The 16024-nt window shown below is 44.4% G+C and overlaps 1 protein-coding gene across 13 annotated transcripts in view; it reads left to right on the top strand.

The window, feature by feature from the left end:
• The window catches only part of PALM3 (paralemmin 3), a 201452-nt gene extending 185634 nt beyond the window's left edge, over positions 1–15818 (top strand). For all 13 annotated transcript variants that reach the window (XM_085600452.1, XM_085600453.1, XM_085600448.1 and 10 more), the window contains one exon: positions 12983–15818. In XM_085600452.1, the coding sequence (XP_085456578.1) occupies positions 12983–15501 (2519 nt within the window). In that variant the 3' untranslated portion in view covers positions 15502–15818. The remainder of the gene's footprint in view (positions 1–12982) is intronic.
• The last annotated feature ends 206 nt before the right edge of the window (positions 15819–16024 follow it).

Consider the following 16024-nt stretch of genomic DNA (forward strand, 5'->3'; position numbering starts at 1 on the left):
AATAATAGGAGTACTAAATGGGAGGAGCACAATATTTTGTAAAAGAAATTTTTTTTTAGATTCTCAAAACAGAGATGAGAGAGAGTGCGTGTGTGTTTTTGTATGTATGCAAAAATCACAGGTGAAATCCGACAGACACCTCACCTTACCCGACAAAAATCACATGTACCCAACTAGTCATCTGAAAATACATTTATTAGGGGGGTTACCGCCCCCCCTGAAGCTACAGCCCTGTGGATGCCGCGGGACTCACATGCTGCTCCTGCACTGGTCTCGGGGAGAGGATAGGAGCCACCCACATGTTTAGAGTGCACGGCCTCCCTGGACAGGCCACTGCTGATCATTTTCCTCTACTCCAGATTGAAGTAAGTTTATGTTTAGTCCTAGGTGCCAGATTGTATCTGATGCTTCTCAGAAGTCAATCAAGAAAATTATTATTTTCTTTTTGTTCTCAACACATTTAATTATAAGAGTCTGTGAAATGAAGATGTGATCGCTGGTTCAGTGTTTGAGAGGGAAAATGTTACTGTGAGTTACTAACCTCAGCTTTCTTTGCTTCACAGGACTGAATAAACATTTGCCTATATTACTGTATACACATTGTAGTTGCAGGGTACAGAGCGTCCCCATCTTTGTGGACAGGAATGATGCCCTTCAAACCACGTGCCCAGGAAGTGTCCTGATTGTAGTATGATGCTTAAAAGTTGTAGTGCCTCTTCAATTTGTTGTGAGCTGCATTTCAGGACCTTCTTTAATATATTATCTGGGCAGCAGGACTTTCTGTTTTAAATATGCTTTTTTGCTTTTACACAGAAGGCCATATTTATCAAGGATTTGCAGCACGTTTGCACTACACAATGTGGTGGATGTACAATGCAAACCCTAAAATGCGATTTATCAAGCTACGCAAGGCCACTTTGCGTGATCCTGCGTGGCTTGATAAATCAGGTGTAAACAACAACGCAGCCCAAATCGCTGCGTTGTGTTACTTTGTCCTAAGAAGGTGTTCCATGGGCGTTGCATGGGTGTTCCCATGCTACCACCATGGATTTTGACGCATTCCTAGATTTACCATCATTGGTAGACCTGGGAATGCGCCAAATAAATACGCCTTCTCAGGGGAGGCGTAACACAGAGAAATATCTTCCTAAGTGTGCTGCATTCTGCAACACACATAGAAAGAGGAAAATGCCCATCATTTTTGTGTAAGAAGGTGCCCCTTCCTGCATGAAAACAATCCTGCATGCAACGCAGGCACCCTTTCAACATGGTGCATGGCTGCCTGCGTTGGCGGTAGGCAGCCCATTGTGTGCCAGTACTAGGAAAGGACAGGAAGGCACTGTATTGTAATAAAAAACAGCGCATCCCTGCCCTTTCCCTGTAACGCTGCGCTTCAAGGTAACTTGCTGCGTTACAATTACATAAGTATCCCCCTTAGTACTTAACATTCCACAGACTCTGGAGAAAGCGATCCTAGCAAAAAGCAACAGTGCATGACTGCATGATGTGTTTGAGCTCTGCGTCCGTTAGAGGATGATTAATGGAGGTCCCAGCAGGTCTGATGTTAGTGAAGGACAGAGGCCCTGCCACATCATCTGCTTGTCTTTGGGAGAGGAGGGCATATTTTCATTCTGAAACCATGGGGAGCTCACATCAGCCTCCCCAGGAAGGAGGCGGATTTCCCGCCTGGGAGCAGCCTCGCAGATGCACTTTAGTGTTAGCCTCCGATTTAGGGAAATCGACTACATGGCTTAAAACAAACATTTAACATCCCAGTGCGTCTAGTTTGTGTGCCTGCAGTATCAACAATGAACACATGGTGGCAGCAGAATGCCATGCATAGCATGTTTACAACGTAGAACAATTCTCGAGCCTTTTCACTGCTGACATAATGCTAAGTAAAAAGGCAAGTATCACTATCTTTCCACGATGTGGGCACGGTACAGTGTGAAACTCATTAGCACTTAGCTGGCTGTAGCCGCACATAAAAACAAGGATTGACAATGCCAGTAGGTTCGGGCTCATAAATTAAAGTGCCTTTTGTATCTTTGAGGCATTCAATAAGTAATCATACAAGCACTCATCTTTGCACTCTAATTATCCCTCCCTTGATTTATTCTTGCATTCACCCTCGACACAAGCGCAATACAACACAAACTCAACAACATATGCAAGATTGATTAAAAAAGTATAAGTAGAAATAAGAAAACATGCTGCGGCCTAAAGAAAGCGGAAGCATGTTTTCAATAACAAAAATGAAACAAAGCAGCAAGGGTCCATCTTACGAATTAATTGTAAATAGTTTATTGTTGTTTTAGAGTACCAGCATGGCTGTCACATTTATAAACAATGTGTCGGTCATCTTGAAATAGTAAAATAATTATACACTATGGGCAACAGCATTCCACCATGGCCACATGGTTTAGAGGAAGTGGCCATTTGCGATGTTGTGCACTACAGAAAAAATGAGAGGCAAGAAACCCAATAGTACTGCCTGGAGAGCTGTAGTATCATCTTAAGGATAGATTTAAAAAAATGCTATGTTCTGTCGTGAGAAAAAAGGGGGATCCAAAGCCACACTGAGGGTCGGGACCCACTCAGTCATCAAGGAATACCTCCTTTTAGGAGCACAAGGCCTCACCCACCAAAGGTGACATGCTTCATCATCGGGCTGTGCTTCTCGTTGGTCACACCTAACAAATACGACATAACTTTTAGAAGGTAACTGATAAGGCCTATGGACTTTACCCATCTCATAACACTATGTACAATCCAGGCCCACAGAAGTGCGCATAAACTGGCAACCATCAGAGATACCTTTATAAAATTAAAACTCTGTACAAAATTACAGTTGGCAAAACAATATACAATATACAACTCCTCCAATAGCATCTAACAAGAATCATCAAAGTGCAATTCTATTCCCAGGGTTTGTCTGAGTGTGTGCCCAACACAAAAACCCTTGTCTACTACAATAATCTGTGCGGTTACATGTAACCAATTGCCTTTCTAGGGCCTGTAACATATTATGATAACAATACAGTGCTAGAGGCCTATTGGCTTTACCAAATGCTTTTTGCAATAACCTTTTAGAGTAAACAGACCTGACCGGTGGTATGTGGCATACCTTTTCCCTGCACACCAGTCAAGCCTATAGCTGTTCTCATTGGTTTGTCACATAACCAACTCAGGCCCACTATACTAAGCGTAGGCTTTCCCACAAGGCAACCATCAATTGCAAATGCATACAAAGAGTTGTCAAACCTAAATACATTACAGCTGGCAAAGTAAGCGCTATTCTCTCCTAATGGCCTAACAAGGATTCTCTCAGTGCAAATCTTCTATATCCATGGTTTGTCAGAGGTGACGAGCAGCAAAACCCTTGGCTACGGAGGTAATCTGTGGGATTCCATTAGCAACAAAATCTAACTGTAGGCTTCAATTCAGAGTGATGACAATCCATCCTCAAATGCCCATTGACTTAAACATATGCTTTTCAGATCAATATGTCAGACCTACTGCCTACATCATAACTTTTCATAATAAACAATCAGGCCGATAGCCTTTCTCATTGGCTTGTCACCATAACCAGCTCAAGACTACTGTACTGGACCTTTCCACAAAGCAACCACCCGACCTATTGTGATAAAAGTAGGAGTTTATACAAAATTACAGATAGCAAAGTGTGAGAAGTTGGCCTGGCATATGCTGTCTCCTAGTTATAGGGGACACCTTGCACCAGTCCAATTCGACTCTTATGGTGATAGGTTTAAAAGACAACCTTTAAAGAAAGCTATCCTAGTGGTAGCTGTGGAGAGCTGCCTTCAGGCTAAGTCTTGAAGGAGTGTTAAGCTTATTGTTTTACCATAAATAACCTATTGAATGACCAAATGAAAGAGTAGCCCACACAGGTATATATATAAAATGCATGTATTTATTCTAAACAGAATCCCACAAGTCTCTTTATGAGGCTGAGGCAAAGTTACAATTCAAACAAGCATTGATAGATACAATAAATAGCACTGGAATCATAGGGCCCCAGGGGGGGACCAAACCATATATTAAAAAAGTGGTATAAGAACCACGACAATTCTACAGACAATGCCTAGGGCATTTAGGATCGCTGGCCCCTTAAGAATCCACCCCAGGTTATGAGGAAGGGGACCCACGGGAGGCGCGTGCAGTGGAAATAACTGCTATCGGGATCTCTATTAATGCCTATGGAGAAAGTCGCGGTTTGATTTAAACAAATTAAAGTCACTTCTAGCAGGAGTTCAAAGTTAAAACTTTAGAGTTAAGCTTTTGAGGAGCCCACTACCACAAGAGTACCGAGGTACCACTGTTACCTGCCCCAGGGAAGCCGGGTGCATAGGTCGTTTTCGATGTCGGGTCGCGGGCTAATTTTCAATGGGAAAATGTACAAAAACTGCTGCTAGCCAAAAGCGTTGATGATGCCGTGAAGATTGAAGTTGTAGATCTTGTAGAGAAGAACCTGAAAGCAGAGGGGACAGAGTCTGGGTCACGGCACAGTGACCAGGGAGCTCAAAGGAAAGAGCCCTTCAATGTCGGGTGCTTCAAGTGGAAAGAGGTGTAGCTTGGATCTGCAGCCACGGGCTCCGGGAGGCTTCAAGGAAGGCCAGCTTCGGGAGGCGACTGTCCCACGTCATATGAGGGTCACTGCGGTGTTAGTGTCCGGATTGGATCCACTAAGCCTTGGCAACCGCAACCCACGCAAGATGAACAAATCAGCTACTGGTGCAGACCCACGAGGTCTGTGAGAGGTCTCCTTTAGAGAGACTGTAGAGCAGGCCTGGAGCAACCAGGGGAACTCTTAAATGTCGAGATTATCCTCCGCTCGGGCCCAAAAGTCGAGAGACAAGGGACCGCGGAAGGCAGCAAAATGGAGTGCGTAAAAGGGAGCCCACGGGCCACCGGAGGGGGCTAGGGCGCTGATCTTTGGCACAAATGCTGCTTGGTGGTTGGCTCAAAAATGGGCTAAAGTACAACTTCCCCACTGGTCAGGGTCGTGTGCTATGCAAGAGGTGGCTGGTGTCCTGGGGTATTGGGAATCTCGGCACCCACCCGGTCCACGGTGCTCAGACTTGCTGTGCACGCTCACTGGCCTCTGGGATGCTTAGGAAACCCACCTCAAGGTTGATGGAAGTCGACGAAGTCCGCAGGAGCAGCGAAGTTCCAACCGGGTCACTTGCAGTGTTTCAGGTGCCTGCCAAGCAGGGGGGTAACTCCTTTACCCCAAGGGAGATTTCTTCAGTCAGCTGGGCAGCAGCTCGTCGAAGGTCAAGTCTGTGAAGTCCAAGATTAATCGGAGGCTCTGGGGCCACGTTATTCACCTTTATCCCCAAGATTAGGGGAGTGTCCAGAGTAGTGTCCACCAATGAGAGGTGAGGCGGGAAAGGGTGATACACCCTCTCCCCTTTGTGTGTTTCCCGCCTGGGCGATGGGCAGGATGCCCCTGAACCGGTTCCAGGCGGTGTATGCAGAATGTAGGCGCTGTAGCTGCCTACGTGCAACTCTGAAAGGCAACATATGGTGCACCCACCCAGTTCTAATCCACATATCCTGTCTGGGGAGATGCTAGCACCTCCCTGCCACAGGAGCCCTATTGTCCAGCTGGCGAGGCTGGGATTTTACCCAGCAACAGCCAGCCAGAGTCGTGTGGATGGCGGGTAGTAGCCATTTTGTACTACGTGTGCACTTTTAAATTGGTGTCTAAATTCTGCCGCTTTTCCCATATCGCCCCTCTAGCAGGGGGGAATCGTGCCCTCATGCCCATGGCTGGACTGGGGGTAGGATTCCTACATGTTTGACACCAAACACGATATGGTTCTGTGTAGCCATTCTCAAGTTATCACACTATCGCGATAGACTTATAATGCGGTTAAGAGTATATGGTATGGCTACACTACAAACAACCCAGCAATGATTTTACCAAGGTTACAGAGAGGCCCTACAAAGATAGGGGTCCCCCCTCACACATACCTCAGCACCCTGCCTTGTAGGATTAGCAAGGCCTGCTATAGGGGTGACCTATGAGAGTATATGTGTTGTAATGGGGTGGGATATAGGGTACCTATATCACTGTAAGGTGTGCTAGCACCACCTTACCCAGACTACAGTAGTGGTCTGGTGGTGTCAGTTTGTATGGCTGTCCCAGGGTGGCACAATAAGTGCTGCAGCCCTGGTAGGCCTACTGAGGGACCCATGCCCTGGGTACCATCTACAAGGGACTGTCAGGGCATCCTCAGCATCCAATTGGTTTGTACCTAGGGTACTCACATCGTTTAAGAGAGGAAGCAGATAGGCTGGGGTCCTGGATAGCAGGACCACAGCCTGGCTAGAGTCATAAAACAGTCAAAACATCAGCAAAAAGTTGGGGGCAACTATGCAGTCGATGCCAGTCTCCTACACAAAGCAAAATACTGTCTCTCCTAAGAGGACCTAACAAAGTTGATTGTAGTGCATATCTTCTACTACCCCGGTTTGTTGAGGTCGATCAGCAACAGAGCATATGTGAGGAGCTATATGTGGGAGAGTTGTATTCCAGAATGTGTAAACTGGATTTTGGGTAAGATGTATGGAAGATAGATCTTGAGTAACAAAGTCATACATTCTCAAAGATTTTAGATGTTCTGCGGCACAACCGATATTCTATATTATTGAGATACATGAATGATCTGATATAAGAGTAGGCTCTATTGTGGGTTCTGAGGCATGTCCCAAAAGAGCGTCATCTACTAGTAGGCCATCTATTCTGGAGAATGAATGTTGTGGAGTAGAATTGAAAGTAAAGTCTCTATAGATCAGGTTCTGCAGTCTCTAGATGTGTTTGCGATCACGTGTCGTGCATTCACTGATCATTTGTGAATGAGACCTTTTAAAACAAAATTTGCAGGTTGTCATTCTGTCTACATTTCCAGTCCATGGTAAGTTAAAATTTCCAACCTTATTGATACCTATCCCCTGTGGTCACTGGGAGCATTTGTTTAGATGTATCAAAAACTCCGAGTTATCAGCTGTTGGGGCGTATATGTTCAGGGCATCTATCCCAGATCCATTCTCTTGCAGTATAGTGAGGAGCCATCTACCTTCAGCGTTGTTTACTACCATACTGATTTTTAAACCTGAAACTCCTTCAGATCAGTGTTAGTAGTCCATGCCAGAGAACATTCAAACTCGCCCACCCGTTTGTTCCGCACATGAATTCCTTTCGTACCCTAGTCTTTGTCTCTTGCAGATATAAATCCCCTTATATTATGGCAGTACACTTGGATTTTCTGACGCTTCAATGGACGGGTAATGCCTTTAGTGCTCAAGGATAGAATTTTTCAGTTTGCCATGGAATTTTAATTTGAGTGGTATGAGCATGTATGGTGTGAAAAGGTTAAAGCTTATTGCCAGCCAAGGAAATATCAATGGTGAAAAAGCTGAATAACCTAAGTACTATCTTCTTAAGACTGTGATTGGGAACATACTTGCGGATATACTGCTGAGTAAATGGTGAGCTAGCCAAAATGCTGGCAGTGTCCTTGAGCTACCAATAGTAATAAAATGTAAGAGAGGAAAAGAAGAAACATTCCCAAATTCAAAAATAAAAAGTACGGGGAAAACCAAGGCCCACACCCCTGAAACACATTCCCATCCCTTGCCCGCCCCAACCCTTGAAATGAGTGATGCAGGGTGGTGGGGACACAAGTTTCCAGAGAGCCAGACAAACTTTTGATACAGTAATTTGGTTGCTACGTATATGCTGTCTCACACACACAGACATAGAGAGACAACTGGTGGAGTGAACAGAGGAGAAGGGTTAGGTGTCCTTAACCCGAGCTATTACATTTTTGAATGCTGGTATGAAACTAGATAGCGAAGGGTATTCAAAGTGGTAAATTGTTGCAATATAATACTTAAGTGAGCTCAAGAATGCAACAGATTTTTAAAGTTAGGAGTTGAACTTTACAACGCCTAAAATTTTGGAGGTTGGAGGTGATCAGAATCGTTGGTAAACAGTTTATGAACAAGCAACTCACAATAAATGTAACGAACAACATGATGGTAAAGAATATCAGTGAATGAAAACAAGAAAGATCTTGTAGGAGAACGTAGGCCCTGGCAGGAACCTTAAACCAGGTGGGTTTCAGCTCAAGTGATCATTTCTGACTCAGATAAGTTTAAAAGAAGTCTAAGGCCATATGATCTCCAAAAACAAATGTTTTTGTATATGATCTTTATTTGGGTTGGGCCAGCAAATAAGAAAAGAATTGATATGTCTCCAACTGTTTTTCTCTTGAGGAGGGATTTCGATGTTTCATACTGTCTTTGGAGTAGTCTCTTTGGTGACATTCTAGATTATATGCTGGTATTGCCTCATACATGAGAATGTTATCGCCACATGGTTTTAAGACAGTGGTTTGAAATAGCAGCTCTTGGACTTCTCATTGACCTGACTTTCATCGTTGGCACTCTTGAGCCCCCTCCTGCTAAAATTGGTGCTCAGCACGTTTTGCTGTGCCTTCCAAGTCTTCAGGGATGCCAAACGTTCACCAGTTGCTTCTTCTGGTGTGGTCTTTCAGCACTATGACTTCTCTTTCCAGGACTTACTTGTGCGGCCCTCCAGCTCTTTTTGGGTTATCAGCCTATTGACTTTCATGCGGCTGATTCTCTATTTGTTTACTTTTCAACGACCCATCTTTGTCAGATTGCAAGAGTCTTTTCTCATGCCAGTTATTTAGTTTTACAACATGTCAGTTTTGTTTTTGTAGACTGTGTCAGATCGTGCAGTGCTGTCGTCCTGAAGGATCAGATCCACGGATGCTACTGTGTGGCTCCTCCCTTTCATCAAAGACTTTGGGACGGGGGGGGGGGGTTGATGTGTAGAGCGTTTTCGTCCCTTTCTCACTTTTTAACTTTTGGATCTTTTCCTCGGAGTCAGACATCCTTACCAGCCCTGTGATTATTTCCTTACAGACCGTGTTCTTAAGATGATCAGTAACTTGCTGTTGTCCACCTTCCTTAATTGGTTACACTCTTGGATAGATGGGAGGTAGAGGAGCGTTTGAGTAAGGTAGTGATTAAAGACACTTTATTTTGGGTGCTGAATCAAGGTTGAAGTTTGACACGTGCCAAAGTTAGAGAAGACGATTATCTGTTTTTGTAGTGTCTTGTCACAGCCTATGTTATGAATTAGCTGAAATGCAGAGTAAGCTGAATTGCAAGTTAAATTGCAGGTTGCCTTGTATTATACAGGCTGTGAAGTTTAGGTCAATGTGTAGTGACTCCATTGTTCTGGAACCTAGAGACCCCCAGGTTTATATTCAGTTTTTCTTTAACATACTCCAGGTTCCATACTTTCCACTCATTCTTCGGTAGATGCATCTGTTCTCACAGTCACTTTGGAAGAGTGGTCTTTGGATCTTGTTGCATTCCGTTTGTTCGTTGTTAAGGGGTCACCATTTGAGATTCTGCATGTTTCAAGACAACCATTAGATTCCACCGATATCCATGTGACTGTGGAGGTGGTCATCAAATTGTTCTTGCTGTTGATACAGTAATGCCAAGGAGTACTTTGACATAGTGGCATAACAAGGAGTGGGGCTTCATATGCAGGGACCATCACCGCCACCCCCGCTCTCACCTGCGGCTGTCGCAGAGCGGCAAATGCCCTGACCGCCACTGGCAGCAAAAGGTCTAGCTATGCCACTGCTTTGACACACACTACTGTCAGGTAGGCCTTGTGTTGCATAATCACATCCTGGAACTAAATTGTCCCTTTCACAAAGGGATATGCTTTTGTCTTCACCATATCTATAACATGCCCAGGGAATCTGATGCTCTGTGTACACGTCAGATTTTTTCTTTTCCACATTCATTGAAACCCCATATATTGCAGTCATCAGATTGTCACTTCTGCTATGGCTCCTACCAGCCAGTCCTCAAGGTTTAGCTAAATGTGTTATCAGTCCCCTGTGCAGTCACTGTAGACAGGAAATTGTGAACAGTCGATGTGACTGTTTTATGCCAGACAGGAGCAGCCTGCACTGATAAAATTCCCTATCTACAGTGGAGTGTGTTAAGTCTTGTGCCCTGGGTGCATTTCCATGGAAGAGGACACGCTTCAAGGTGATTGTGCTCAAGGGCTAAACTAACGGAACCCCTAGCACGCTAGGCAGGACTCTCGACCAGAATAGGAGGCTATCGGCAGGGAATTGTCTTGGGGCGTTTGGGACCAGACCATCTCAGGACACTTTTTGAAAGATATTAAGGGCCTGATTACTATACTAATCTACTGCACCAGATATGAATGTCAGATTTAAACATTTTAAGCAAATAACACTGCTGTGCAATGAAAGGTGGTTGGAGAAACTAATGTGTGGCAAATTGCAGGTCTGTGTTTTTCCCTGTCACCTTCTCCTACATTTAGCAGCTGTGCTTGCAGGGCAAGTTAAATAGCGCTGGGGCACGGGCCACTACTGGCCGCTTTCTACACACGCAATTGTAGCACACCACCCTTTCCCCACAAATATTGCTTCAATGCGAAGATCAATTCAAAAGTAAATAATGCAGGCCCGCTCTGGTGGCAACACGTTTTAAAGTTCAATGTGTTCCAAACAGGCTTGCCCAATAGGCCCCTTCTGACGGTACATCTCTGCAAATTCATTGATCTTTCTGGTGCGCAGCCACCTGGCAACTACTAGCCTTCTTGCATTGCACACACAGGGACCTCATCCCTGCTCCGCATGTCATCCTGACCACAAGTCCTCCAAACGGCATCTATTACCTCAGAAAGGTGGTGTATTTCAGTTCTATTATCCAGGTAAATTATAGAATGCTGGTAGTTTCTTTTCATAATTGTCATATCTATGTATCTTTTTCTCCCCACTTCTCTATTATATTTAGTCTCTCCAGCAGGGTGCTGTGGTCGAAAGACTAAACGGACCAATAACTGGGGCAGATTTACAAGCCCCTTGCGACACTTGTGCATCGTAGATGCATCACTTTTGTGATGCAACGATGGCGTAAACAATACGGCAAATTTACAACGTGACTCATCTAGGGTGATGCGTCACATTGTAAGCCCTGCATCACATTATACCTGCGTCAGGTATAATGTATGCAGGGTGGGCGTTCCCACGCAGTAAAGCCTTGTAAAAGTGACGCAGTGAAATCTACAAGATTTCACTGTGCCACTTCTAAGACGCAACTGTGTCAAAACTTTACACCTGTTTGAAGCAGGCATAAGTAGTGACACTGTACAATAAGTATAGGCCTCAACATGCATTGCTGGAGTTGCATTGTGCTTGTGACACGACTCCAGCAATGCATGACTTTTGGGTCACCAGATGCATCAGAATTTCTGACGCATCTGTCAATCCTTGCGCCATGGTGCATTGTATTGTAAATATGGCGCATCCATGGTGGCGCAAGGGTATCGCAGGCTGGGGCAGGGAAAGTGACACATCTCTACAGATACATCAGTTTCTTGTAAATCTGCACTACTGTTTGAGACTCTGGTCCGTAGATTATCTCTATAGTCACTTTTCTGAGGTTGTTGTCTTTTTGGTGAGCACTGCACTGTGCCAGAGTGGAGCTTACCCTCGGGGAAAAAAGCCTTCTAGTAGTCCTAGTATTTGAGGCTTCTCTTAAAACGGTTTCGGTGTCAACGCTTTTCCCAATGTTTAAGAACTTTTTAATTGCAAAATCTCTTGCATTGAAGGGTCATATTATAAGAACTTAGTTGTCAACTCGGTTGTCTGCGTTATCAATTTTTTCCTAATTTTCGAGGCAGTCGACAAAGAGGACACAGGTACTGTGTCTGCGAACAGAACGTTTTTTTTTAAATCGTTTTCAGGGTCGATGTATTCTTTTACAATATGATGGGTCTCTCTGCGGGCATGTGTTTTTTGATAGGGGTTGAAGCTTAAGATTCACCAAGTGGTGCTCAATTTTCAGTAAATAGTTTAGTCTCCAAATGAAGATTGTACTAGCATTTGTTGTATACAGCACTTCATAACACACTTCAGTAGTTTCTAAGCACTGAAAGTTATAGGTATGGCAATTATACTTAATGCTACTTTATGTATCATTTGTCTACATATTAGATCATCTCATTTCAAATTACTGGGGTGGCTTCCAGGGGAAAAGACTTTGTCAACTAAAAGTTCGCTAATCAGGAAGAACTGGGATCAAAGCACCCTCTCTTATGGCAAGGCGGTATTTCCCCACATTCCTGAAGTTCCCTTTCCGTTTACTACCCTCCCTTGTAGGTTTGCATCTGTCTACGAGTGCGGTTTTTCAAATTTCTGGAACTCTCAAAATATTCCAGAAGCACACCTGGGATGCTGCAATAGTCAAAACTGTCCAAGATTCCTCAAAATTGTTAGCGGTTACACAAGCGCAATTGTACTTAGCGTAGACTCACACATGGGAAAATGCTTTACAAAAATAAAATGTTGTCCCCAGTGGAAAAACATATCCCCTTTTTTCCCACTAATTTTGAGACTAATCTGGTCCCTGGAAAAGATAGGCATAAGTCTCTTACTGTTTTTAAGGTGGGAATTGACCAGGAAAACAATGTGCGCATACCCACAAACACAACTTTTGGGGGCACCTAGGCCCTGTAACTCCCACTCCCTATCCATAGGAGCAAACTTACAGCCGCGCATTATGATGTAGTGATAGAGTTATTGTACTTTTGAGCATATAGATTTGCAAAAGCAAATTCAGATTTAAACATGTCCAAGTAAGTGGTAGTTGATTTTACACATGCAAATGACTGGACAATCTGGCCTCAGATTCTAATGTTAACCTCAAGGTGGAGATAGGCTTAATTAATCTGCTTAGGTTACTCTAAGCTTATCAGCTGGAGTGGAAGAGTAGCTGGCCTTTGGGGTGGGACACAACTCATAGATGGGATAGGAGAGTTTGTCTCAGTTGCCTTACTAAGATCTAATTTGTTTTTTTCTTTTAGCTCAGTTATCAGTGCACAAGAGCGAAAAAGGTGACGACAATACTGTTCGGCCACTTCATGGGGAGGCAGCCCAAGAAGAGATCCTTCATGCACAAACCAATGGAGTGATGGCCAACTCCATAGAGAAAGAGCCAATTGCAGAGTCGTCCTTGAAAGAAGTGGATATTCGAACAAGCTCAGTTTTTCATGGACAAATGGATATAGGATCAGAGGGGGAAAGAGTGGACAATTTGCACCTAGAAGCTGCATCAGCAAACAAGATGGAGAACCACGGAGATAACAGAGAACAGGTCCAGATGGAGAATGGACTAGAAGTTGGAGTAAGCAATAGAAATACAGAGAAGCTTCTTGAAGAGGCCATTAATCAAGACTTGAACCTAAATGCTCCCACAATCTGCCTAGATAGACTAAAGGAGTCACACATGGTGTCAGAGTCCACCACAGCGTTCTCTAAAGGGGAAACATGCACAGTGGATATCAATCTTGACAGTGTTAGGGCTCATCAACTTCCAGAAGTAAAGGCTGACAATGGGTATATCAGCCTTGTATCAAAGGGTACCATGTTGGCAGCAGCAGAGCCTGGTATAGGACTGGGTTCAGTATTACGAGCTGAGCGAGTCGTGATCACAGAGGAAGGGGAAGAGGTTCTGGTGAAAGCTTTGGAAGGATATGTTTCGAATGATGCTCCACACAACATGGTAGGTGCAGAAGAGCTTCTCAAGAGACACATAAAAGGTATTGGAAGTGGCCATTTAGGTGTGATGCAACATGAAAGCGATGAAACACAAAATACCTTTAAGGGTGTGGATCACGCACAAGCTGTTCAGATCATAAGTGGCAGGATGCATGACCAAACCGGCTCTCCGGGTGATCTTCCAGCGGATGCATCAACACACATGGGACAGGCAGTAGCAATCCCAGGTAAAATCACTACTTTTGTAGAGGAAACACTATCCACTGTTGGACAAAAGTCCGCAGTGTCCATGGTTTCAGAAGATCAAGTGAAAATAACTGTGGAGAAGAAGACGATGACCTCACTCAAGGGGCAAGTTGGAGAACTTCCAGAACAGATATCAGCAGCCGAAGAACAACTGCCATCGATACAAGGGCAAATCCCAAAGTTAAATGCATCCATTCAAGAGCCAATGTCAAATATTGAGGAATTCATCCAAGAGAACATCTCAGTTCTTCAGGGATCAATCCAAGGACAGCTCCCAAGTCTACAGACATCCATCCAAGAGCCAATATCAAGTCTGCAATCATCCATACAAGGACATATCCCAAGCCTACAAGCTTCTATCCAAGAACCAATCTCAAACTTAGAAGCATCCATCCAGGGACAGATTCCAAGACTACAGGCATCCATTCAAGAGCCCATTTCAGACCTACAAGCATCCATTCAAGGACAGATCCCAAATCTTAAGGCATCCATCGAAGAGCCAGTCTCAAACCTGCAATCGTCCATTCAGGGACAGATCCCAAATCTTCAGGCATCCATTCAAGAGCCAATTTCAAGTCTACAAGCATCCATCCAAGATCCAATATTAACTCTACAGTCATCCATTGATGGACAGATCCCAAAACTTCAATCATCCATCCAAGAGCCAATCTCAAACGTTGAAGCATTCTTTCAAGGACAGATCCCAAGTCTTCAGGCATCCATCCAAGAGCCAATCACAAACCTGGAGACATCTATAAAAGGACAGATCCCAAATCTTCAGGCTTCCCTGCAAGAACCAATATCAACAATACAGTCATCCATCCAAGAGCAGGCCCCAAGCCTACAGGCATCCATTCAAAAGCCAGTCTCAAACCTAGCAGCATCCATTCAAGGAGAGTTACCCAGCCTTCAGACATCTATTAAAGAATCCATTTTAAGTGCAGAATCAACCATCGAAGGACAGTTCTCGAGTCTACAAGCATCTACTCAAGACCGAATCTCAGACTTACATGCATCCATTAAAGGAGAGATGCTAAGTCTAGAAACATCCATTCAAGGACAGATCCCAAGTCTTCAGGCATCCATACAAGAGCCAATCACACATTTACAGACATCTATCCAAGGACAGATCCAAAATTGTCAGTCATCCATCCAAGAGCCGATTTCAAGTGTACAGTCATCCATCCAAGGACTGATCCCGAGCATCCAGGAGTCTGTTCAAGTACATACCTCCGGTCTCATGGAAGGAAAAACTATTCAGAACATAACAGGAGACTTTGGGCAAACATTTACTACAGCACATAAGGTTTCTGAGAATATGAGCCCTGAACAGCAGCCTCTCCTTGAAGAGGTGAACCTCTCTGAGATCCCAGCACCCTCACTCCAGCAGAGCCTTTCACTCAGTACCACGCCTAAAGATGTACTCACAAAACCACTCGTTACCAAAACCCAGGAAGGACCAGCATACACTGCCAACACAGCACAAGCAAGTCCACACAGGAGTACAGACACTCGGGTTGATGGCATTGCGCACGACAGGCCCAAGCAGAAGACCTGCCAGTGCTGTTCAGTTATGTGAACACAGAGGGGCCCCTGGTGGCCCAGTCATCAGACACAATCTCCCTCTGTGCACTGGCAAAATATACAAACCCCACAATCAAGTCCCTTCACTCCAGCACCTTACCTTACCTACACAGTGCGCACAAACCTGGCAGGTCAGAGTACCATCTCCAAAGCCACTTATGCGTGATCCACAAAGACTGTATCAGGACATGAAGCAGCTGGTAGCAAATGCACTGATGTGAAAGCTCACCATGTAATCACACACTGTGAAAAGCATTAATTTATATTGATATTCAAATGTTAATTAAAAAAGCTCTCTAAGAACACTGAAAATTGCATTCCAAACTAGCTTTTATTAATGACAACAGTGGCAGGTGACACATGCTCCACTCCTATTAGGGTGGGAAACAGTCGGAACAACTTGGGCTCGGTCACGCGTATTCAGACAACGCAAGCACTACCAAGCTGGCCTAAACCGTGCATATGTGTGGATAAGGCAATGCACGATCTAGCTGCTGCTGGGCAGAAGCAGGAAGGAT

This window comes from Triturus cristatus, chromosome 4_2 (assembly GCF_964204655.1).
Source record: "Triturus cristatus chromosome 4_2, aTriCri1.1, whole genome shotgun sequence".
Lineage (NCBI taxonomy): Eukaryota > Metazoa > Chordata > Amphibia > Caudata > Salamandridae > Triturus > Triturus cristatus.